The 26,342-nt window shown below is 43.3% G+C and overlaps 1 protein-coding gene across 6 annotated transcripts in view; it reads left to right on the forward strand.

Annotated features, from left to right (window-relative positions):
• The window catches only part of MTHFD1L (methylenetetrahydrofolate dehydrogenase (NADP+ dependent) 1 like), a 153,660-nt gene extending 128,820 nt beyond the window's left edge, over positions 1-24,840 (forward strand). For 4 of the 6 annotated variants that reach the window (XM_027454366.3, XM_038177029.2, XM_072035910.1 and 1 more), the window contains 2 exons: positions 14,331-14,439; positions 21,979-24,840. In XM_027454366.3, the coding sequence (XP_027310167.2) occupies positions 14,331-14,420 (90 nt within the window). In that variant the 3' untranslated portion in view covers positions 14,421-14,439; positions 21,979-24,840. Of the gene's footprint in view, positions 1-14,330; positions 14,440-14,630; positions 14,982-21,978 lie in introns of those variants that run through there. The other 2 variants (XM_072035909.1, XM_038177027.2) reach the window with 2 other exon arrangements.
• Positions 24,841-26,342: the final 1,502 nt, after the last annotated feature.

The raw sequence follows: 26,342 nt of genomic DNA on the forward strand, positions 1-26,342 counted from the left end.
ATTCCATCAATGTAGCTTTACCAGAAGAGTTTTGCCTTGTGCTGGCTGAAGAAAGCCACCTGCACGAGAAACCCGGGCAGCTGGACAGGCTGTGGCCATCAGTGACAACATGTCCTTGCACTGTTGTTAAACGTGCTGCTGGCAGAAATTTGGGGTAAGATCAGGTTTTCTCACTGGTTTTGAAGGAAACAACAGCGATCATTTCAAATGGGCAAAAATTGGGACCACTTGCTCCCTAGTCGAAAAGAGAGAAACTGAAGTGAGAGAGTTGGTGACTATGTACACAAATGCCCACCACACACGTGCACATGTGCCATGCTGGTATGAGGTACGGCTAAAATTTAAGCAGAGTGGCAATTCTAGTACATCTGTCTGCAAGCAGTGTTATTGCAGGGTAAAGGGGGATTTCTGTGGTAATCTGAATCCACTCTAAAATGTTAGCCAGGCCTGTGTATGCCATGCAACTGAAGAAGAGTGGATATGCTTTAAATTGACTTTTTCTAAATGGAGCAACTTCTTTCTTTCCTTGGGTTATGTCAAATGGACCATTTAATTAAATATGTGTTCTGAACTTATTTCCCAGATACAAAAGCCTTGGTAATCCAGGAATGTGATTTCTTGTAGGCCTTTCAACATGATTTCCAGTACAGTTAGAGAAAGAAAGAAAAAAAAAAAAAAGATGAATCACAGAAAACTGCAGTGCAATGTCTAGTGGTTGCATGGGATACCATTTTCCAGGGATTTAATCATAAAAGTTCAGCTTGAAAGGGATAAAGTCATCTACATTTTATGGAGCAATTAAAAGCTGCTGTTCAGATGCTGTCTGGTATCTTCTCTGGAAGTGATTCAGAACCAAACATGCACTGCAGAGGAAATCTTGGCATTGCAGTTTACTGCTGGTGTTCTCCTGGAGGAATTGTAGTACTCTCCCAGATGGGAAAGGGATTTACTAGGGAGACTTTTATAGGACTGTATCCTAGCTAAACATTCTTCTGCTTATCGCTGCAGGTAGATGGAGCACTGACTGGTTTTATAAAGTGGAAAGGCTCCAAAGTACAAAGTTACATTCATATTTTCTGACACCTGAGTAAGAAAAATTCTTGCGTTTTCCCAAATTCAAGACAACTGACTGCCCTTTTATTCTTTCCAAACACATGTTTAATATCAAGCACAAAGGTAATGCAGTACGAGATTTAGGGTTCTGACAGACATGTCTGCAAATGAAAATCAGATTGCCGAAGCCGTAGCAGCCCTTGCCTCTCTGTGGGATGGTGGTGCCGTGAGTGCTGGGACATCTGATCTGCTCATGAGTCAGCTCCACAGTGGTTATAATTTACTTTTTAGTGTTTGGTAGGTAAGCCTCTGCTATTTTCAATTTGTCTTATACCACTCCTGCCAAATAAAGCAGTTGTCTAAGAGCTGGCTGAGGAGTGACTTAGGCGGCAGGACCTGAGAGAGGCGCAGCAGGAAGGTCTATCTCACCCCTTGCTCCAAGCTTGACTCTTCTTGCTGGTTAATTGGTGTCCTAGACCTCTTGCAGCCCCTAAATGAACTAGAACATAGCCAGATGGGCAGGCTTGCAGCCCTCTCTGTAGCAATTTGGGCACAGGTGCCTGCACTCTGGAAGCAGTAAATCCATGCTGGGCACCCCTGCCCTGCCCACCACAGCCCTCTACCAGGGCAGAGTGCTGTGAAGGGCTCACCTCAGTCTCCTGCAGCTTTTTTAGGGGCCTTCACTATCAAAGAGACTGCAAGCCTTAAATACCAGAATGAGCTAGGCAAGAGTTACAATCTGAGAGCAAATGAGTAACTAGGATGTCACAGAGCATCTCTAGGTCATCTGGACATGCCCTGCAAATGCCAACAGTTTTCCTTCCCTCTCATTGAGTCTTTTTAATCATAGCCTTAATGACAGCAAAATAGATGTGAGTACAGTACCTGCTAAATGCCAGCTTTCCCTTGTATGGCATCCATCTGTAAATGCAATTAAGAACAAACATCTGCTCCTAGAAATGACTTCCTGACCTGTGCTGGCTTTTTCAGTGTTCTGCCAGGCTTTGCATCGCCCTCCCCAGTAATCCCAGCAGATACATAAAAATTAAAGATCCTTGTTCATGTGACATTACAGTCACTTCGTCTGGCTTGCTGAAACTCAGAAATTACTGTAGAACTGGAGGAGCAATGATGTGCTAGTCACAAGAAAGAAATTTTTTCAGTGTTGAAAGTTACCATATTTGTTAGGTGTATGTAATCCAAGCTACTTCTGTGTTATAACCTATATCCCATAAAATGAAAATTCATTTAAAGTATCTCTTTCAGCTAAAATTTTAATTAGTGGGTAAGCAGCCATACAGCAATCTTGAAAAGCAGGTGAATATTACAGAGTTGCTAATGCAGCAATCCATAAATGTTCAAGCATTTTCTTCTGAAATTAGGGAGTACTGAAGTTGTTTTTAAACATTGGTTTGCACACACTGTGATGTATAGTATTTTTAATAGACTTGCTAATTTAAAATGTGTGTTCAAAGCTAATTACTATTATCTGACCTTGGCTGTTATCCCCAAATCAATTTGGTAATAGGTTCATGTTCTTTAGCAATTTGACCTTTTTTCTTCTCTCAGTTAATTAAACCTTATTGGGTCATTTTCAGTTTCTTTAACACAGAAACAGTTTTAGGACTCTAACATGTTAACTCATTTCGAATACTTGAAATACTGATAAAGCCTAGAATTTGTAATTTGCTGTATTCACATAAAATATATGTCTCTAACATCTGAAGCCGTGTGCATTTCATAGACTTGCATTTATACCTGTATTATGTCCCCACACTGTTACGGAGAAGTTAGAGGTTATCTAAAACTGTCACCTTACTGCCTGGAAGCCAGTTTCTCTTTGAAATATTTCTTTGGTCTGTGAAGAGAAGTTGCCAAGCGTCCATATTAATACCTCTATAAAAGAAGGAAATACTTTCTCACGTGTGATTAAAATGTGGAAGTCATTAACACAGGAAAAGCTGCTGAGGCCAAGAATTTAACAAGATTTATAAAAGGATATAGCCATCAACGATACGCAGGGTAGTAATTAATATAGGTAAGTAATTTGGAAAAAGTGCTAAGCGTAGCGTGCAGAGGTTCGGCCAGTCTTCAGCTGCCAGCTCCCACCATTGCACAGAGCTTGTTTTGTCAGCCTTCGTAGTTTTAGCTTTCCTCCGTAAAACATCTGGCATCAGCCGCTGTCAGAGACAAAAGCCTTGAAGATGCACATTGCTCTGATCTGATACAAGACCTTCCCTGCCTGCCTTCTGCCTGATTTAAAATGTGTAACTTCTGTATTAATAGATCGTACTGTGCAAGTTTTCTGTGCGTGCACGACACCCTGCTGCTCCGTACAACTAGAAAGCAGGGCACCAGGAGCTTTTGGTAGTAGACTAGATCAAATGAAGTTAAAAGATGATGTTTCACAAACAAATGCAGCAAAGATAGTACAAGTATTTCCCATCTTCCTCAGCCTTTGATGACTTTTTCCCACTCCTTCCTTCCTCAGTAGTGGCCAGGACAGTGCAGGTTGTGCCTGCGTGTGTCAGATGTGTCAGGCACTACATAACTCAGGTTTGTTTGTCTGCCTGGGACCTTGCATGAGCCCTGATCCTGTCTGTAAGAAAGAGCATCAGTGCCGTGGTATTTGGCAGCAGCAGTGAGGGTGTGAAGCAGTGAACAGACACAGAAACCAAGAGCTCTGCAGGTAATCTGTCCAGAATGGGATCAAGGCATGCTGGTGGCAGCGCAGGGAAGCTCCCTCTGTGTTCGTGAAGCTCATGTTCTCTTTGCTCTTCTCTGGGGGGAAAAAAAAATCTTAATAACTTTCACAAAAATCAGTTTCAATATTAGCTTCACAGTACTTAAGCAGTCTGGTGAAGGAGAGATGTAACGTGGAAGCAAAGATAAAGCAGAATTTTCCCAAAGATAAACCACAAATGATTTTCCGAGGGAAACTACTGAAGTCCTGACTGTCAGGGGTGCTGATGACAACTCCACAGGGCAACCTGTGGCTGGATCCAAGGGCGAGTGCTCTTACTTGCTGGTGGCCTGTCACCAAGGTTGAATGATGCCAAAGCGGGTGGGCAGCCGCAGGCTGGCAGCTCAGCTCTGCGGCCACGGCCGGCGTGCCATCGCAGGGACACTGGGAGGGGACGAGGCGAGTTGAGCGTGAGCGGATGTGTTGCAGGCTGTGTTTGTTGTGCCTTTGGCTGAGCAGCGAAGCTGTGAAGGATCTGTTTGCCAAAAATGAGAGTTCATTACAAGCTGACCTTGTTTTCATTAGGAGCAGCCTGGAGAACAAATAAAGCCTACAGCTTTGTATGCCAGTTTGTTCACTCTGGTACTGCAGAGATGGTATTCTCACTGTTCTTTAATTTCTGTTATCATTTTGTTTTAGTCTTTTTATGATTTAGCCTGTGTGTACGTGCACAAATGGACTCTCTCACTTCTGTGATGATGTATGTGTTACATGTTTTTAAATACTCAAGAAAAATTTCCCATAGATTATCCTCTGCTAGGTCTTAGTGAAGAAGCGAGACAGAACTGTTAACTTGTTCTGTGTTAGGATGCAGAAATTCAGTACTACCCAACCCTTTTTTTGTCCTTTCACATACTTCATTTGGGAAAAATACTTAATGCCCCCCACAAAACATCCGTTTGTAGGTTGTTTGGTGTTGTTTGTTTTTTTTTTTTTTCCACACTGAAAAATAGGTGCATTTCCAAATATGGTTGATTTTAATTGCATGCTTTAGTAACTTCTTTGTTGTTGTTATTTCTTTGTATTGTTATCCTTTGTTGTGTTGTGGAAATCTGATTTTAAACCCAACTTGCTGCAGTCTTAAACTGAGTACTTCAGGGCAAAGTGTGAGAAATTGAAGAAGTTTTATTTCATTTAAAAAACACTGATGCAAAGACTTCATTATGTAATTGAAAGAGATGTTTCATGAACTGTAGCTATTTGGCGTAGTTATTTTGGAGTTTCAGTTACATGAGATGAAGATGAGAATGAGATTTACCTATTCCAAGTTCCATTCTCCTGGCATCACCTCAGCTCCCTTTCTAACTTTTGGCAAATCGTTTTACCTTTTCTGCCTCTTATCTCACACACCTTTTAAAATGGAGATTTTATTTCATGTATTTTCCAGATGTATTTAATTCATGTTTTTAAGTACTTTGGAAAATATTTTCTTTATCCATATATAGAAGCAGATCTTTAGTATATAAAAGTTTGTAGGATAAAGATTGTGCCCTTAATTAACAAAATGGTTTCTCTGGTTTCCTTTGAAAATTAAATCTATCTGACCACATTAACTCCTGGTGTAAATTCAGCGAATAGAAATTCAAATTTTAGTATCTCCTCAGAGAAACTTTGGAAATCAGTATTACAACAAGAGAGTTAAGTTGCATATTCATGCCTATATTTTTATATATATATATATATATATATATATTTATTATTATTATTTTTTTTTACTTTCTCCTTACAGCTATTACTGCAGTTCAGGAAACTTGCAAAGAAGGTGCTTCTTCTGAAGTCACTAGTGCATTACCTGTGCATTCCTTCTTTCTAGAAACTAAAGCCAAAATATTGCAGATGAGTTATTTTTTTCTTCCCTTTCATATAGTAATAGTGAATTCCTCACTGAAATTAGAGGTCCGTTTTTATACCTGAAGTTAACAACATAAGACTAATGGAAAATTGGGTGCATTCATACTGGGTGTTGTTTCACAACTCTGTTCTTGATCACACTTCTCTCTTTATCAGTTCACCCACAAAATTTAAGATGGTGGTCTTCAGCCTTTTTCAAAGCATTTGTATTCTCCTTCATCTTCCAGTAAAAATGTTAGCTTCAGCAAAAGTTATTCAAGGCTTGCTTTTCTTAGCAGCCTTTTCAGAAACTTCTTAAAATAGTGGGTTGGTTGACTATAGGATGAAAATTGCTGATCTAAGTAATATCCTCCATTCTTTATTTGTTTGTCAACAAAGAAAGTATATTCTGATATGATTTTAGAGGACACGTGGTACTGAATATTACCTACTGATAGAGGTCTGCAATGCACTTGTTACCAATGCACTTCCTAGCATGACTTATATGGGAAGGGCAAAGTTTGTTGCGTGTAGAATTCATACGTGCTTTACATTGTCTCCTGGTGCCACCAACTCCAGCTTCTGGGCTACAGCCAAAGCTCTGTACTTTCCATTGTCAGCAGGTCAGGCTGTCTGACCAGCAAGGGAAGTCTCCTGAAAGTTATGAAACTTTTAAACAAAACGGCATAGTGACGATCAAGAGCACAAAGTGAGACTTGCTTCCAGGGTGTGAGGGATGGCCCTTCTAGAGAAACAATTGGTACAAAATAAACAGGTTTCAGAAGAAGTGAAGGGTGCCCAGTCCCTGGGCAAAGGCAAGGTGATTGGCATATGCCCACCCAAGACCTCTCCTTCCCAAATACCCTGTGATCCTCTGCTCCGAGCAGGTAAAGCCTGAGGTGCTTGTACAGCTTGATCACCTCCTGGTCACCAGGAGACCCAGGCAGTGGATAAAACAGGAGGATCTTGTCCCCATAAGCATCAGATACTTCAGACATTCCTGTTGCTGAAACAGTACGTGAGAGGAGCACCTTTCTATAAAATATCTTCTAGATTTATTCCCCCAGGGGCATGTTTCCAGCACTCTGATGTGCTGGTTGCTCATCAGGAATGGGAACAGCCCTGGCAGCCTCTGACCCTCAGGAGTGAGCTGAAGAGAAGGATTTCTTCTGACCGAGGAGGTGATTTCGTATGAGACGCAGAGAGCAAGTTCTCTGCCAGGGGCTCTGTCAAAAGCCTCAGAGGGAGGGAAAATCAGGATGTAGGCCTTGGCCCAAGGGAGCAGTTACTGCTGGAAAAGGATTTGAGTGGGATGGGATGGAGGGGGCCGTTTTGGAATGAGTTACCTGGCATTTGTAACTGTTTTTTCTCTTGGGCTGTATCTCCTCTGTTGGTGGTTTTTCTTTCCTTTTTTTTTTTTTTTTCTTTTTTTTTTGGGTGGTGGGAGATTGTAGCATTTTGGTTATCTATTGAACTGTCCATGGCAGAGAACAGTTCTGAATTCCCTGTGAAACATCCTACTGCACTGTCAGTAGTGCAAACAACACACCAAATATTTAACCCATCTAATATGCAACCTCAGAAGGATGCATTTTTTGAGTAAAACCTAAAATATTTACACTATTGTGCTGTTATTAGGGAGATTATTTTCTTCTACTACAAATATGGTTTTATATCCTCTAAGATGAAAATGTTTGAGTTGAGACAACTCTGCTAAGAGGAACTGCAGTCATGTATGTGAGTCACAAATGTTTTACTTAAAGGGGAAATTTACTCATTCTTTTACAGATTACATCTCTGCCGAAGTATTTTATTTAATAACTAACAAAATGCCTGTTCTGGGTCTTCAGTGCCTTAGCACGTCGCTAACAGCAGCGTTCGAGTTTCAGCAATGTTGCACAGCGCTGTTCGCTAAGAACTTGGCCAACCAAGCACTGGCCAAACATCTCGTCCCCTGCTTCCTTTGGGATATGTACCCGTAGCAGTTTCAAAAAACTGTTCTGGACAGATGAGGACTGTTTGTGAGGGCTTGTGTTTTAATTCAGGATGCCCAGGGGATTGCTCTCAGATTCAGACGATTTCCGCTCAAGATGAGTAAATCGTAGGGTCCTGGAAATCCCCCAGAGAACATTACTGAACACAAGCTACTTCCACCTCGCTTGAGCACCTGGCAGCAAGGTCAATTGGGATTGCATACTCGGTGTTCAGTACTGCTGTAACTTCATCCAGATGCTGATAGCAGAAGAACAATGTCTGTGCATTTTGTTGTTGTAAATACTTTCCCAATATTGGACAGTTGCCAAAAATGTGCAAATGTTAATGCAAGAGAAAATGATAATAGAATAATTGATGCCAGATGGACTTCTGCACCTGATATCAGCCAGCATGCCAGTGAGACGGAGCTATTTCTTGCAAGGAATACTGCAACCTGTGTCGGAGTAGGATCATCACCTTTTCCAACATTATTTTGGTCATTTTGAAAGCTGTTAATGTGTGGAGTTTCTTAGTGTGACTGTTGTTATACCTTACGACAAGATTCATTTTTTGTTAAAGATTTCCTGAGAATGAAATATGAGCTTCCCTCTCCTTACCACCTCTGGCTATCATCAGGTTTGGCAAATTTTCATTAAAACTTGTGAGTGAACCTTTATTTAAACACTGACTAAAAATTGTTGCTTAACGGCTTTTAGAAATCCCCGTTATTTTCAGGCAATGAAAAATAATGAGATAATGGTTTCTTAAGCCTTATGTAGTTATTAAAGTAGATTTTTTTGAAATTAATGCAATTTCCAAGGCTGAATTTACTAGTTTGTCTTTAAAGGTTAGTACTTTTTGAAGGAAGCCCTAGTTTGCTTTCATTGTGTGTCTGCTTTTCCTAATGTGGATGTGTTTTTATTGTTGTTGTTTTTGTGGTTTTTTTTCCACCTTTCAGAGGTGGTGAAAGATCACTTGAGTTGGTTTTGTCTGGTACAGTGTTGTTCCCCTCTCTAATACGTGGGTGGCTGTTTATACTATATTGTGCCTATTTTGTTTTAGCCATTTCACGTCTGTTACATTTCTTTCTTTTAATTAAGCCAAAATATTCTTTTCCTTCATTTTCCTGTTAAATTATTTATTCTGTCATTCCAAACGTGAGCTGATTTTTGATGCTCTGCAAACTGGGGGAAATTTTCAGGTTCTATGGAACAAGCGAAAAGCTGAACTTGGAGCTGTCTAGGATATGCTGCCTAATTTTTGTGCACTAGCATCCCTTTTCAGTACACATTGAATGTCTCTGTGCAGTGTAGCAAAGTCCAGTCTGAAGATGAAATAACTCTCCATGGAAGGGTTTGCACAAGAGCATATTATGGAGTGCTGTGGTCCTATGGAGAGTACAGGGACCTTAAGGCATCCAGCACTAACATCTGCACTTCTCCAGTCGTGCAGTGTAGTCGTGCAACTGTTTAATCTCTCTCTCCCAGCCCATGGGTGCAGTTCCCCTGGTGCCAACTTCCAGTGCATGCCCAGCACCACAGAAGTCAGTGGAGGTAATCTGATGGTGGAGATAAAGAACGTGACTAAACGTATGCAGGGCTGGGGACCTGTGAGGATGCTTTCAGAAGTAAGGAGAGAAACTTTCTTTCAGTTTCTCGTGCATTGGGACTGACAGATGAACTTCAGGGAAGCAAATTTCTGGTAGTGGATCTGTCTTTCAGAGCTCTAATTCATACTAAGAGACATTATTGAAACCCTCAAGTGGAGCTCCTTTGTGCCACGCCTCAAGGGTCCAACAAATGCTAGCACGTTGAACGTTATGCTTGCAGGTTTACAGTGCTATTTATAAATCCCTTGAGTTTCCTCTTGTATTGTTTCTTGATGAGGGAGTATGGAGTGTGCAATTCACCCCATCAGATTTTATTAAGGAGTTATCCGCAGTCATGTCTGCTAGATTCTCCTGAGAAACAACATCTGTTTTCCGCAGTATTTCAAGTTTCAGATAGTTGCACGTTGTCCTAACTTTTTCAATTAACAAAAGGGTACAATGAGACAATGTGAATTACTTGTATTTCTTGTCAAATGCAAGATTAACTTCATAAGCCACATAACAGAGATGTTTCCTCAGTAAGGTGTTTGTTGATTTTTTGTTTTCTTCTAGTCTTCTATTTTGCCTACTTCATGTAAGTACAGATTTCTCTGGTTTTGGGCGTGTTTTTTTTTTTTTTTCCTGCTTGTTTGTTTCTTCTGTATTTATAAATCATGCTACTATGCGGCCACATGTTGTCTTATAGCTGAAAAAGACACTAAACGTGAGTTGGATGTAGTCCTCAGGACATCTGTTTTGCAAATTATGCCATTGTGCTAAACCTGTTAAGGCGATCTCAGGTCCTATTAGTATTTTTTTTTTTTAATAAATAAATATCTGTACATATGTGTATATGCACACTTGAAGTACAAGGCAGGATGCGTCAACCACTAATAGGCATTTGTACTAATTTGTACTATAAAAAAGGAACTGAAGCAGGATAGTTCCTATTGGCACCGTGGCAAACCTGGCTAGCAGAGCCTCAGGGCTTGATGGTAACTGTTACACAGACCTGATGGCCAAACAAAATTACAAGGGAACATGCAATTGTAATTTAAATGAAAGTCCAATGAAGCTCAGCTTAATCACTCATCCAGTGACCCTAGATGTGTTTTTGGAGAGAGTGTGGAACACCACTCTCATACAGCTTCCTTGGAAATAACTGACACTTTCCTTTCATAAAGAAGCGCATTATGTTTTACTCTGTCTAGTCATAGAAGCGTGACTCTGGAAGATAGTAAGTGCCTGGTGTAAATAATGGTAGCCTACAGACTTCCTTAACTTGAATCATATTTTATCTTCCACTAGATGTTCATTTCCAGGATCATAAATGATTCTCAGGATGGTTGATTTAAGACTTGAACTTTTTATCTCCTAAACATAGAATGACATAGTAAGAAATATGCATTGTATTTTTCATGTTGTCTTTTTGAAGCTGATTTGCTCTCATGGATGTGTAGACAGCTGCAGAGTTTGTAAAGAAATTGATTGGTTCCGTTGAGTTCCTACGGAACTAATTCCTGTTAATTTCTTCATGATGCATTTTGGGCAGTAGCTGGATGAATTCTTCTTAAACCTTTTTTTAATTCTTTTTTTCTCCCCTGCATAAAACTTTCAGATGAATTGCATTAAGTCTTAAGATGCAAAGTTTATGCCTTTATATGTTCCTTCTCTCAAGGGAAGTGTGATAAAAACAGTTTTGGTCAAATTCAGTATTATTTTGGTTGCGTAAATCCAGTTTGTGGTCTGAAGTGGATAATGTGGTCTCTTTCACTACTTCTTATTCTGCCTTTCCCCACAGCCACATCACGTGCTGTAGAGAAGCCACCAAACTATAACCAAAACAGGACTATATGGGTGTGGAGATTCCCGATGATCTCTGTGCAATGTATAGAGGGCATATGTTGTTGTTCCCCAGTGCAGGGGGAGAGGATTACTTTGAGTCTGCAGCCCTGTGGAAAGCCAGCCAGCTGAAGCCTCGTTCAGCCTTGCAGCCTACCGAGCCCTCTGCTCCCATGCCTTTTTGGCCTCAAGAAAGAAACAGAGTGCTGGTGAGGGAATAAGTGGTAGTAATCTCCTCGACCAGCCAGCTGTCTCCTGCTATTGACCGTGAAGTAATGAAAAAGGGATAGATTCTGCTGCGTGTTACCTCTGCGTGTCCAAATAATGAGAGCAGAGAGACATGGTCGTAAATCTGCATGGCTTTGCCTGTTTGGAAGTCTGGGCCATGGGGAAAATGACAGGATGTGTTTTATTTGCACTCTGCAGTTCACATAACTATTTGTCCGAAAGTGTTTCCTCTCTGGTTTTGTGCCTTGTACTTCATTTTGCGTAGCAGTAATTTTAATTCAGATGAACTTATTCCCTTTTGTTGACTTAAATTTTCAATACAAGACTAGTTATACTCCCTGAACTGGCAATAAACTGTTTTGATATTTACATTTTATAGATGTAATAGATTTCCATTAGTTAATATGGGCCCGGTTACTCCACTCTGATTTTTGTAGACAAAAAAAAAAAAAAAGAAACCTCCAAACCTCCAAGCACATACAGGATTACAGGATTTATTTAACAACATAATAATAAGGAAAAACTCCACTGAACTTATTATTGTTTTTATTATACAGGGAAAATGAAGACTGGCCAAGCTTGTAGATATAGTGTTTTTTTTAACAAGGGGGAGGCATGTAATTTGGGAGTTTACTCTCAGATGTAGATGTAGGCGTAGAACTGACTTACACAGAGTAACCAGAAAGTTGTCTTTGGCGATGTGTTCATTCCCTTCCCATCCCAGGGAAATTTAATTCATTATGGCTGTTCCTTGTCAAGAGTTAAATCAGAAACAGGGATGAATCTGGGGCAGAAAATAATTCAGTAACCCGAATAATGGAGTAGTCCGACTGGTGTGGCCAACAGATAAACAATAGCAGCAAGGTGTTTTAGTACTTAACTGAGGTGCCGAGACAACGTCTGCCAATAAAACAATGTCCTACAATCAGTGGAAGGGTTTTGGTGAATGCAAACAGACAGTTTTGTCTTTTAATCCTACTGTGTGCGATAACAAAAGCTCTCAGGAAGGGCTATATTTAAAACCAGGGGAAATGTACTGTGTCCAGCAGAAGAGCCGGTTGCATTGTTTTTTCTCAGACCTCAAGGAGGATGATGGCTGTGTCGGCACTGCACCCCCCGAGCTGCTTTCCCCTTGCAGCAACGGGATTAACCTCTGCGATGGCAGGGCTGTGGGGTGAGGCAGGGCAGCACGAAGAGACGTGTTTGTCCTCGTGTCCCCGTGATGGGAACACTGTGCTGAGCATTGAGAGCAGAGCTGAAGCCCAGGGGAGATGCAAACTGGTCACTGGAGGTGCCGGTTGGCCTATGAAGAAATACAGCCCGCTCCAGCTGGAGAGGAGACTGAGTCCATCTCTCTGGAGCAACTAAGATAGTGGTCATTTGTTTTTTCTCCTTTGAGGCTGATCAGCCTGTTACAGCCTGCCTTTGGACGGGAAAATCACTGTTGCTGAGCTGTGTTCCTTGGGGAATTGGGGAGGACAGAGGTGGGAAGCGGCCCGGCCATTTTAGCTGAGGGCTCTGCTAGGTGGCAGCCCTCCTGCTTGTGGCCCTCTCACCACCCGCCTGGGCCAGTTTCCCCCTGTCCTTAGGATATTGTGTCTGGTGGTTTTGGTGCTCAAGCCTGTGTGATTTGTTCCTGTACAACCCTGTTTGAAGGTTACCTCCTGGGGTCAGATTAACCACCAGCTTCAGTGAGGTCCCAGCTGACTGGCCCCACCTAAAAATCTGCTCGTCAGAATCTAGCATCTCTTAAAGAACTTTTAATGTTTAAAGGCTCTTAGCTAGCAAACAGGTCAGCTAACGCTGAACTGCAGGCTTCTTTCTAGAGGTTGTAACGTTTCTCATCCCTTTGGGTATTAATGTAGAACCTAATATACTAGGGATATACTCTGATTCTGAGGTAAAGATATTGAAAAGGTTTATGGAGTTCGTAAGGACAAATGCTATTTGTAGAGTGCTTTGAATTAGTGGAGATAGGGTGAGATATTTACTTTATAAAGACTCAGGGTGGGAACCCACACTTGCACAGGTTGATCCAGTCTGGTGCTGCCTTAAAACTGCCCTGCAGTTGCATCCTTCACCTTGTGCAAGTGCTGGTATTAGAGCCATAGAAGCCCCTTCTGGCCCAAGGGGATCAAAAAATAGAATTATTTTGCTGAACTTGCTTTCCAGACATCATCTGCATGAGGGAGAAGGTGGGAGGGCCGAGGTAGGGAAGGTAAGAAACTGGGGTACATCTGGTTTAATGTGGCATAAACTGTGGTGGGCTTGCACCTCAAGATTTCCAAGTCACTCGTGCCTTTAATTGCTGCTAAAATGTTAATTGTAAATAACAATATAAGTAGCATAAGCAGAACTGTAGTAAATTGTGTAATTTAGGTCCATGAGATTATTCACATTAAAAAGTATGCAGATGCTGGTGTTTTATGCTAGATCAGGATCTTAACTGTAAATAGCTTGAGATAATTGGGTTGCTTTGGCTTCATATCTCAGCCTACCAATTCTAACTACTGAATTAGGATTCAACTACAATCCATGTATGTTTCGTTGAACTGTTTCAATTTGTTTCTCATATTAAGTATTCAGTCATAAAAGTGTTGTGGTTAACTCTGCTCCTATATTCTGAATTTGTGTGGCAAAGGTCTGTGGTTTAGCACGTTTGTAAAACCAGGTGAATTCAGTCAGCTCTGTCCTTGCTCTTTGCTGTGTGAATTTCCAAGTAGATATAAATGGATAAGCATTATGGATGAATATTCTGAGGAGCAAATAAGTCCCAGAGTGTTGTAATTTTGTTAAGGAGTTTATTTTTTTATGTTTAGTTTACTAGCCTCTATTTTGTGGCTTTTATTTCCTCTTTCCTGCCTTTTAGAAACGTACGTGTATGCTTAAAAATGAATTGAAGAAGTGCAGAGCTTGACATTTTTAACAGAAACAAAAAATGTGATGAAGTTCACATCTGTAGTTGAGTCCGCGATGAACAGTCCCCTTTCTCTTACTCTGAGGTTTATGTGGATGGAGTGATTTATCTCCTTACAGGTGCAGGCGTATAACTTTGTTTCATTGTTCCCTCAGATGAGCACCATGCCAGGACTGCCCACGAGGCCGTGCTTCTATGACATTGACCTCGACCCCGTCACAGAGCAAGTGAAGGGATTGTTTTGAGACTGACATCCAACTTCAGGTGGGTCAACAGACATTATTTTCCTATTCCAGTTTGGGGGAGGATGTTTGTCTCTGGTAGGTGCATGAAAAAGACTATCAGGAGTTTATATAAGCCCTAGTTTCACTGAGGACTTCACACGGGGATTTGGCAAGAAGTTTCATAATGTGCAGTTTATAATGTGTCTTTCTCCTTTGTTGCGTGGTTGCCAGCACTTTACTGGTGTGCATTGATGATGCCTTTTGGATTTCCTGACTCTGCCAGTTTGAGAAGGAGCTGGCTCTGCAATTATACTGCTTTTGGCTGTGGAAAATGTTAGTCTGAAGAACTCATGTCTTGTTAGTCACCTAAAAAGAAATATCTAGTTCATCTTTGATATTATCATGTGGCAGTGTGTTCCTGTCATTACCCAGATATCAGAGGAGACATTTCTCTGCTTTATCATGAGCTTTGTTTTATGTATGTGTTGTTGTTTTCTTTTGTTTGTTTGTTTCTGTTTGTTTTTCTTTTTCCTGATTGCTGTCATCTCTCTCAAATGATAATAAACATTTCAGAAACACAAATCTGGCCTCTTAGGCTGTGCATTTTTCACACTGGCTTCTCTCTCTTTCCCTGAAGGCTGCAGTTCTCCCACCATTTCTTCTCTTAAGTACTTAATTTTCTTGGTGTCCAGTTTTAATTTTGTGTAGCACATGTTCCTTACTTGAAAATCCAAGTTAAAATATTTCATGCTACTTCATTTTAACCTTGCACTATACTAAGTGGAATAAGAAGCGATGTAACCCTACCTGAAATAAACCACGTGCGTCTGTGGTGGGACTCTCCTATTACTTTCCTCCCTCTCTCCCCACTCAGTAAATCAGTCTGGAAAGCAAAGTGGTTACTTTTACACAGAATAACTATATCACTATGAGCTCATAGGGCTGTGGTGACAGCCCAGGTCAGCTGAGCTTTGAGTTGGATGTACCCAGAGCAATCCTTGTTTACTCTGGTTTAAGAGAACCAGCTTTCATTTTCTGTTTCTGTGTTTTGAAAGATTATTTGGAGGAGGGGAGAGGCTTGCACAGCCCAAGGAGAATACTGTTCAGACCAAATTAACCACTAGTTTCCTCACAGCACTCACATAATACCTGGTGAGAACGTATTCTGCCATTTCACATGTACCCATCAAGAGAAGTGAAAAAATTTTAGCTTGAAAATTAAACGGGATGCACAGGTAGTTACTACCTGACATGCTAGTAATGAGCAGTGCTTACACACATGCAAACTGTCCCTGACTCTTCCATTGTTTACCACTTCTTGACATATATTCCATCTTTGTTACTGATACACATTACATGCCTGATGGCTTTTTGCATGCATTTTAGTTTATCATGTGTCAATCATGTAATTACCTCTGAATCATCTAAAATGACTGCAGGATCCTAATGTAAAATCTGTATGCAGATTCACGTAACCTGCTTAATTGAGTGGTTACTGCCTGGTCATTCACAAATCCATCAAACCCTTGGATTGGTGTGTTACAAAGAACAATAGTGAATAAGCGGATAAAATGTTCTGTTCCAATCGTGAATGTCTTTCTTTTGAAGTAGTGCATGAAATTAAAATGTTAACCTTGGCTTTCAATCAGTGATGGTGGTTTCTTAGCTATAAAAAGAAATGCTAACAAAAACATAGTAGTCAGGCAAAAAAAATGGTGTATATCCAACTGCAAATAAATTATTTTAATTTCATTATGGTGGTGTTGGTGGCATCAGATGAACAGATGATTCAGTAAACTTGAGCCTTTTAAAGAGAAAAATGGAACATGTTCACCCGTATTCCTGCTTTCGACTTTTCTGCAGCGGTTCAGGTCAACGGATGCAGGGAGTGTCAGAGCCTGCTGCTGCCATCAACGGGAGGCAGAGACGCTGCGTGTGTGAGGTGTGAGCAGGTGGATGACCTGGTCCGCATGGTGGCGGAGCTCAAGGAGGAGGTGGAGAGGCTGAGGGCCATTAGGGAGTGTGAGCGGGAGATTGACTTCTGGAGCAACTCCCTGCAGGGCATCAAGGAGAGGTACCGGGGTGAGACACCCCAAACGGGGGTGGACCCCTTGCCCTGTCGCCGTCGGGCTGAGGGAGGGGATCTGGGATCTGAGGAGGAGTAGAGACAGGTCCCTGTGCGACGTGGCAGGCGATGCCCTCCCCCTCCGGCCCCACCTTCCCAGGTGCCCATACAAAACAGGTTTGAGGCCCTGGAGATTGAGAGACCGGTAGCTGAGGAAGAGATAGAAAGTGTTCCCAGGAGGATGCCTAGGGCGAGGAGGTCGACTCCACGCATCAGAACTGCCTCCACCAAGAAAGAAAGAAGGGTGATTGTCGTGGGAGACTCTGTCCTTAGGGGGACAGAGGGCCCTATTTGTCGGCCTGACCCTACCCGTAGGGAAGTCTGCTGCCTCCCTGGGGCCAGGGTCAGGGACGTGGCCAGGAAGCTCCCCAACCTGGTGCGCCCCTCTGATTATTATCCGCTCCTGATAATCCAGGCGGGCACTGATGACATTGACAACAGAAGCCTGAAGGCTATCAAAAGAGACTTTAGGGGACTGGGACGGTTAGTGGACGGAGCAGGAGTGCAAGTAGTTTTTTCGTCCGTCCCTACGTTGACAGGGAGGGGTACGGAGAGGACAACGAAAGCCCACCTGTTAAACGCGTGGCTCCGGGGCTGGTGCCTACGCAGAAATCTTGGGTTTTTCGACCATGGGGCAGTTTACTCAGCACCTGGTCTGGTGGCCGTAGACGGGTCCCTATCCTTTAGGGGAAAAAGGATCCTGGGCCAGGAGCTGGCGGGGCTCATTGATAGGGCTTTAAACTAGGTAAGAAGGGGGATGGGGCTGGAGCGAGGACTGTTGGGGCTGTACCAGGGGGAGCAGTGGCAAGGCCGGAGGATAAGGTAAAGGCCCAGCTGAAGTGCATCTACACCAATGCACGCAGCATGGGTAACAAACAGGAGGAGCTGGAAGCCATCGTGCAGCGGGCAGGCTACGACTTGGTTGCCATCACGGAAACGTGGTGGGACCAGTCTCATGACTGGAGTGCTGCGATGCCTGGCTATAGGCTCTTCAGAAGGGACAGGCAGCATGGAAGGGGTGGCGGTGTGGCTCTCTATATTAGAGAGTCTTTCGATGTTGTAGAACTCGAGGCTAGGAATGACAAGATCGAGTCCCTTTGGGTTAGGATCGGCAGGGACAACAAGGCTAGTGTCCTGGTCGGGGTCTGCTATAGACCGCCGAACCAGGATGAGGAGACGGATGAGGAGTTCTACAGGCAGCTGACAGAAGTTGCGAAATCGTCAGCGCTTGTACTCGTGGGGGACTTCAACTTCCCAGACATATCCTGGAAGCACAACACAGCCCAGAGGAAGCAGTCTAGGAGGTTTCTGGAGAAAGTGGAAGATAGCTTCCTGACGCAGCTGATTAGTGAACCTACCAGGGGTGGTGCCCTGCTAGACCTTCTCTTCACAAACAGAGAAGGACTGGTGGAGGATGTGATTGTCGGGAACAGTCTTGGGCAGAGTGACCACGAAATGGTGGAGTTCTCTATTCTTGGCGGGGCCAGGAAGGGAACCAGTAAAACCACTGTATTGGACTTTCGGAGGGCTGACTTTAGGCTGCTCAGGACACTGGTTGGTGGAGTCCCATGGGAGGCGGTTCTGAAGGGCAGAGGGGTTCAGGAAGGCTGGGTGCTATTCAAGAGGCAAATCCTAATGGCACAGGAGCGGTCTATCCCCATGTGCCCAAAGATGAGCCAGCGGGGAAGACGACCAGCCTGGCTCAACAGAGAATTGTGGCTTGAGCTTAGGAGGAAAAAGAGGGTTTATAATCTTTGGAAAATTGGGCAGGCCACTAGGGAGGACTATAAGGATGTAGCGAGGCTGTGCAGGGACAAAATTAGGAAGGCCAAAGCTCATCTGGAGCTCAAGCTGGCTACTGCCGTTAAAGATAACAAAAAACGCTTTTATAAATACATCAACACAAAAAGGAGGACTAAGGAGAATCTCCATCCTTTACTGGATGCGGGGGGAAACTTAGTTACAAGAGATGAGGAAAAGGCGGAGGTGCTCAATGCCTTCTTTGCCTCAGTCTTTAGTGGTAAAACCGGTTGCTCTCTGGATACCCAGTACCCAGAACTGGTGGAAGGGGACGGGGAGCAGGATGTGGCCCTCACCATCCACGAAGAACTGGTTGGTGACCTGCTACGGCACTTGGATGTGCACAAGTCGATGGGGCCGGATGGGATCCACCCAAGGGTACTGAGAGAACTGGCAGAGGAGCTGGCCAAGCCCCTATCCATCATTTATCAGCAGTCCTGGCTATCGGGGGAGGTCCCAGCTGACTGGCGGCTAGCAAACGTGACGCCCATCTACAAGAAGGGCCGGAGGGCAGACCCGGGGAACTACAGGCCGGTCAGTTTGACCTCAGTACCAGGGAAGCTCATGGAGCAGATCCTCTTGGGAGTCATCATGCGGCACTTGAAGGGCAAGCAGGCGATCAGGCCCAGTCAGCATGGGTTTATGGAAGGCAGATCCTGCTTGACGAACCTGATCTCCTTCTACGACAAAGTGACGCGCTGGGTGGACGAGGGAAAGGCTGTGGATGTGGTCTACCTTGACTTCAGCAAGGCTTTTGACACCGTTTCCCACAGCATTCTCCTCAAGAAACTGGCTGCTCTTGGCTTGGACTGGCGCACGCTTCGTTGGGTGAGAAACTGGCTGGATAGCCGGGCCCAGAGAGTTGTGGTAAATGGAGCCAAGTCCAGTTGGAGGCCAGTCACTAGTGGCGTCCCCCAGGGCTCGGTGCTGGGGCCGGTCCTCTTTAACATCTTCATCAATGATCTGGATGAGGGCATTGAGTGCACCCTCAGTAAGTTTGCAGATGACACCAAGCTAGGTGAGTGTGTCGATTTGCTTGAGGGTAGGAAGGCTCTGCAGGAGGATCTGGATAGGCTGCACCGATGGGCTGAGGTCAACTGTATGAAGTTTAACAAGGCCAAGTGCCGGGTCCTGCACCTGGGGCGCAATAACCCCAAGAAGAGCTACAGGCTGGGAGAGGAATGGCTGGAGAGCTGCCAGGCAGAGAAGGACCTGGGAGTGATGGTGGACAGTCGGCTGAATATGAGCCAGCAGTGTGCTCAGGTGGCCAAGAAGGCCAACGGCATCCTGGCTTGTATCAGAAACACTGTGACCAGCAGGGCTAGGGAGGTGATCGTCCCCCTGTACTCGGCTCTGGTGAGGCCGCACCTCGAGTACTGTGTTCAGTTCTGGGCCCCTCGCTACAAGAAGGACATCGAGGTGCTTGAGCGGGTCCAGAGAAGGGCGACGAAGCTGGTGAGGGGCCTGGAGAGCAAGTCCTATGAGGAGCGGCTGAAGGAGCTGGGCTTGTTCAGCCTGGAGAAGAGGAGGCTCAGGGGTGACCTTATCACTCTGTATAAGTATATTAAAGGAGGCTCTAGCGAGATGGGGGTTGGCCTGTTCTCCCATGTGCCTGGTGACAGGACGAGGGGGAATGGGCTAAAGTTGCGCCAGGGGAGTTTTAGGTTAGATGTTAGGAAGAATTTCTTTACTGAAAGGGTTGTTAGACATTGGAACAGGCTGCCCAGGGAGGTGGTTGAGTCACCATCCCTGGAAGTCTTCAAAAGACGTTTAGATGTAGAACTTAGGGATATGGTTTAGTGGGGACTGTTAGTGTTAGGTCAGAGGTTGGACTCGATGATCTTGAGGTCTCTTCCAACCTAGAGATTCTGTGATTCTGTGATTCTGTGACTATCTAAATACATGTTCTGTATTGATAATGTTGTAACACCCAGGGAGCACCATACAGGCTAGACACTGTTCATCAGCTATAAAACTCATCCAGTTCATGAACTAGATTTGTACGTTTGTCATGTGGGATAAAGAGAGAAAATACATTCCCAGATAATCTTTACTCACAACTTTCTTTCGAGAAGCTTAGCATAGTTCTTTGTTTTCACAATTTCACTGAAGTGAACCCACACTGTAGCTGATATTACACTTCAAGGTATCTGGGTTTGTTTCTGCAATGGCAGATTGAGGGATTCTTTTCTACTTGGTTTGAATTCTTTTCTTAAAGTTGTAGTGTACAATGTAAAATTTCCAGTAATACAATATTTAGCCAACTCATTAGAATTGATTCAGATCTTTAAGATGCGGTAATTGAAATATATTTAGAGATTAGTTAAGAGCTGCAGATGTTTCATTATAAACATGGTCAGTGCTGAGAACTCTTGTGTTAGTGTGCATTTATATCCTCTTCTGCAATGTGTAGCTTCATAACACTTGTGAAGGAATTGCAGACAAAACTTTCTGCTGTAGGGTAACTGTGTGGTGCTCTTCTTGAACTGAAGCTTTTTGTTGTTGTTGTTGACAAATAGTTAATACATATAACATAAGCTATTGCATTCTCTCTGTAGGAGCAATAAAAATTTTGTTTAAAAAAAATTGAATACCAGGGAATGAACCCAAAAGAATCTGGCTAGTTCCTTGTCACTGGCCATTACCCTATTTATCCTATACTGCCCAGCTTACGCTTAGAGGAAATTTGAAATCATTTCCTCGGGAGCTATCTGTAGATAGCACTGGTCAGAATAATAATTATTTAAATGCAGACGAGCTTGCCAGGAGGAAGAACTATTAAAAAAAAAAAAAAAGAAAAAGAAAAAAGAAAAGTGTTATTTGCCCAGTGAGGAGAATTTATGAACCCAACCCACTCCGCAAAAGTACAGTTTGTTAAGGACCCTTGTGAGCTCTAGGGCTTCCTCTAATGAAATCAGCTGCAGCAGGTGTCTGCTCTTACTGTGCCAGCACTGCTTTGGGAATCTGGGTTGCTGGGGGAGGCAGTGCTTTTCTTCAGTTGGCTCTGACTGAGTAAGGCCATGACTGTCCACAGTTGCAGATATATTCTTGCACTTGTCTCCTCTTCAAAATTGGCAGAGCATCAGAGCGCTTGCAATACACAGCACAGGTATTTTTCCACCCTGAGAGCTTTACTGAATGCAGGAGGAATCCCAGGGCTCAGCCTGTGAACATCTACATAGCTGTAAAGAAGCTCTTGAGGAGGACGCCAAAACTGGTGTAAAATTGGGAAATATTTGCTGGATGTTTTCATCTTAATTCATTCAGATATGAATAGATGTTGTTTGAAGATCTTTTCTTTGTGCCCACAAGATTGATCCTATGAAAGAAAAAGCTGACTTGCTTTAGTATCATTCTGCAGTATTACATATCGGGGTTTCAGTTAGCAGCAATTATTGTGATAATGTAGAACTTGAAGTCCATATCAGACGGGAATATGAGTTCATATTTCTGTTTCCCTCCTGGTGTGGATACACAGATAACAAATGTTTATTTATGCCACATGCATCCTCCATTCTTGTATATTATGGTTAAGGCAAAAATATCCAGTTTCACTAAAACACTGCAAGTACATTTTAGATTATATTTCTGTCTCTTTTCTTCTTTAACGACTTTTTGTTTCAGCCTATAACTTCTTTATCTTTCTCGTTTCAGAAGTCTGGAAATTAAGAGCTGCAGCTTTCCTATTTCCTGCAAATAGGAGACAAAAATGAATTTGAAGTATTCCTGTTATGTGTCTCTGGAGGAATGTCAAGATAGACCAAAGAGCAAAAGTTTACTCTTTCTTCAAACTAGTTTTTTATGATGAAATATAGTTGTGAGGTTAAAAAAAAAAAAAAAAAAAAAAAGGACAAGCTAAATGTTTCTCACTGTAGTGCAGAAAGCTCTCTGCAGGGTCTTATACTTGTTTGTGGATAAACTGACATTGAAAAAAACTGGATTTTTTGCCTTTAGAGTTTTCATCTTTTCTCAAAGGAGTTAACAGAACTATTTCCCTTATCCTTGGCCATCTAAAAACTTACGCAAACATGATTATGCTGTGTGATTGAGCCTGTTTCTCTCAAAAAAATACACTTTGGCTCCTGGCATTCAGGAGCTGAAACTATACACAGATTAACTGCACATTTTTGAGTTATCATCAAGTGTTGCTCTGGATGCATTTGGGCAACAGCCAAGCTTCAAGCAAGGAAGATATTAAGTAGAGAAAGAGCAGAGCATGTATTTTGTGAAGGGTTTCTAATATATAATTTGTTTCCTCGGTGGGCAAATGTCTTTTGAAACACTTCAGCCAGAGCTGTCTCATATCCATGGGTCTCTGTATCTGAAGCATATATTAGAGGCTGTCCGGCTGATGATGTGCTTGTTGTGGTGGAGCTGGTTGCTCAGAGAGGGCATTGCTCCATCAGAAGCCCTGTTATGCTCCAGTTCCTGGCTAGTGAAGACTCCTGCTGTGCTGGTTCCAGACCTGGAGGTTTCTGTACCCTATCCCTGGCAGCGTACAACGCCTGGGAATGAGAGAGGAATGCCCATCACGCGAGGATGCGACAGGGCAGGACTTTGCTGTGCAGTTTTCAGCCACCTTGCAAAACTGGAATGTGTTTTATATTTGAAGCGGCTATTCAAACAAGTTAAATCCTCAGCAGTGTGTGTTAATTTACCTCTGTAACTTATCTTTTCCAGTTTCCCAAATCTGCAGCAAAATGTGCCTTAAGCTTCTGATACTGCGATTAGCTTTCCAAGCTGCTGCTCCTCAGGAAACTCTCACTGACGGACTGTTGGTTCCCTCAATAACAAAAAATGTGGCAGAACAATAGGTTTATTCGAGACAATAGGCCATTGGTTTTTTTAAGGTAAAAAGCAGCGAAATAATGATGAGGGAGTTTATTTTCCCGGTGACGTTTCCCATCCTGTTGCTTTGCTCCGCTTACGCACATCTGTATGTTGTGGGCCGATACAATGCCATTTGGGCTCCCTTTTGCACAGCCACCTTTGGAGCCTGAGTTGCAGCACAGTTCCTGAGGTAATTGAGGGGTTTGTTTTGGTTTTGAAAATCACGCTTGGTTATTTATAAACCCCAAACTGTAATTATGGACCAAAGAACAAACTGGGGGCAATTAAAGTAATTATCTGTGCCTTCCCTGGAGTAGTACGGAAATGTCTGCTGACTGCATTGCAGAACGGCTGTATTCATAGCATTGTCTCCCAGCACCAGGGGGATCGCTGTGATGGTAAACATAAAAAATAAAGCTATCTGATACTCTAGCCTGATTAGGTGATAGAGCTCATAACACTGTGGATGCTTTAATATGGATTCACAGCTCCTGCGGACAGAGAGTTCTGGTATTTTCTATTAAATTGTGCCCCAGAATACAGCCGCGCTATTTGTATACACAACTGTGTTGTAATTTCGTCTTGTGCACACACAGATACATAGCCTGGAAAAACCCAAAGACTTCTGGAAGGAAATTAAGAGTGGTTTCCAGGCATAGTTTTCCTATAGTTCCAGCAGTTCATTCAAGACATATAAATGAGGTCTTCCCTCTGTCTTGCCCAGTGAAATTCAGAAAACCATACCCTTGCCTTAGTTGGGGTCACCATGGCTCCCTGGCTGGTGTGTGGGACCTACCTGATGGGACCATGCAGTGTGGGCTGCTGAACATGGTGCTAGCTGTCCACTTGTGGAGCATCCTTAACGTGCTTACTGTCCCTTCAGGCCACGCACACTGGGGCTGTCTTTCTGACCCGCTGGTCTCTCCCTGAAGCACCATTCCAACTCTGTTCGTTTAGAGTTAAGAAACATCCTGTAATTTTTCTACTGTTACATGCCTAGGATTTGTTACACTATTTTGATAGCTTCAATAATTGAAGGAAAGCTGGAATGACTCTCTTTTGTTTCGTCCTAGCTTTCTTCCCCCTTCTAGTTAACTATCTGCAAAATTCCTCGAGCTATTCCATTTTTTGGCTCTTCATTTTATATTTTAGCAGAAGATTTGTTAAGAGTAATCCATGCTGGCCTGCAGGTTCTGCCTCGCAGTCTGCAGGGATTGAGTTATTGGCCATCAGCTGAGCTGCAGAAACAGTCACAGTGCCTTCCCTTGGGCCACCCTATTTCTGAGGCCAAATGCCTTCATCGAGAAGGGTTTAAAATGAAATCTTTGCAAGGTGAGTGCTATTGCTAGGTGTGTCACTTGTTGCTGCACAGCTGGGCTTGCAGATGTGGGGCTCCTGCCTTTGCGTCGGCTCTGAGCAATTTTGCAGCATTGCAGACCTGCAGCTTTGCGGGGTGGCTTGCCTAGAGCGCGTTAAAAAACACACGGGTGTTTCTTATCCAGGTCTGCTTTTTGTAGGCACTGAGTATTTTGTTATTGCTGCTGCTGAAAACTAATGAGATTGAAATATTTCAGCCTGATTGAAACAGGTTTCTTGGTTTGTACGTTAAAATTAAAAGCTCTGGGTTTTCAGTTGTTGTAAACGTAAAAATAAAGAATGTGCTGATGTTCAGTTTGCAGAAGTGGCTCCTGTCTCAAGTCTGGTTTCATCAATAGCAGACATCCATCATTTAATATTTTTCTTACCCACCGTCCTGTCTACTTACATAGCGACCTATTTTTTTTCTCTTAAGTCACTTCATCTTGTTCTGCCCCCAGCTCCAGCCGAACACGACCACAGCAAGGCAGGAGGGAGCTCTGCAGCATCATGGTGGAGTGCCAGAAGTGAGCAGGGTGTGGGGCGCTCTCCAGGTTCCCTCAGTGACCAGAGCAGTCGGCAGAGCCAAGCCAGCCCCAAGAAGCCAGGAAGGCGTTTTGTTGCTGGCTGTTGCCGCAAGGGGCTGTGCACAGGAGGGCTCCCCACCTCATCTCTCTCGGTGCAGCCCTTTTGAAGTTGGTTTGTGTTTGGAGGGAAGGACACACCAGACTAACATCCTGTCCTGGTCCCAAAATATCTTGCTATTGCCTTTGGTCCTTGGCGTGAAAGGCTGGATCAGATGCAAGGGTCAGTTGGATGCTTTCCACTTCTCAGCTGGCAGCTGGATTTGTGTGGAGCAGCGGCAGGTACAGGAACGTGCATCCATGAGCTCTTCGGGGTGGGACTGAAATACAAGAAATGCAAAAGCTTCAGGGACTGTAGATGTTAACTTGACTGGATCGTAACACAGCAGCAAGCAGCCTGGGAGCAGGAAGAAATAAAATGGGGAAGCAAGATGAGCTGGAGGTGGGGGGGGGGGGGGAAGGAAATCAAGCATTTCAAGCACATACAGGACATTGCTTCTGTTTTCTCAATAGCAAGACAAAGTCATTTGGACTAGCATTGGGTCTTTAACTTGTCCACACGTGTGGTCATAACAATAGTTCCCTTCTCCATGCACTTGTGCGTAATATATTAAATATACACACGCAGGCATGAGGGCATGTGTATTTGTGCATGCAGTTTTTATCTAAAACCTTAAATATTTACTTCCCAAGTAAACTTTTTGACTTGAAACCTTTGAGCAATGACTGGAAAGAGCCAGAGTGCGACATGCCAGTGTAGGCTGGACTGGACAAGGTCCTGAGGAACTCCCCAAGTCAGCCCCACTTTGCACTGGGGATCAGACCCGGTAACATCTAGGTCCCTTCCCAGATAAGCTGTTCTGTTTTCCTATTGTGATGCTAGTAGGAAAGGTGAGCAATAGGGAAGCACACATAGCTGCAGAGCATGTGTATAGGGATCATAAGGAGTTCTGTTCACAGAGCAGAGTACTATTTAAAAAGAGGATGTTTCAAACACAAGACACAATAACTTTTTAAATGTCAATATCTGGTCACAAAGTTAGTTAGGTCCTTTATGCCAGAGAAGATATTCAGCTTTTCAGGACACAGCCTGTTGGTTTCCCATGACACAGCACCTACATATCCCTATCACATACACAGTGAATATTCTTCAGAAAAAGAAATAATAATTATGGCTGTACTTACACCAAATGCATGTTATATAGATGAAATGTAACTATGCCCCTATATGAATTCCAGGAGGTCTTA

Source organism: Anas platyrhynchos, chromosome 3 (genome assembly GCF_047663525.1).
Source record: "Anas platyrhynchos isolate ZD024472 breed Pekin duck chromosome 3, IASCAAS_PekinDuck_T2T, whole genome shotgun sequence".
Classification (NCBI taxonomy): Eukaryota; Metazoa; Chordata; class Aves; order Anseriformes; family Anatidae; genus Anas; species Anas platyrhynchos.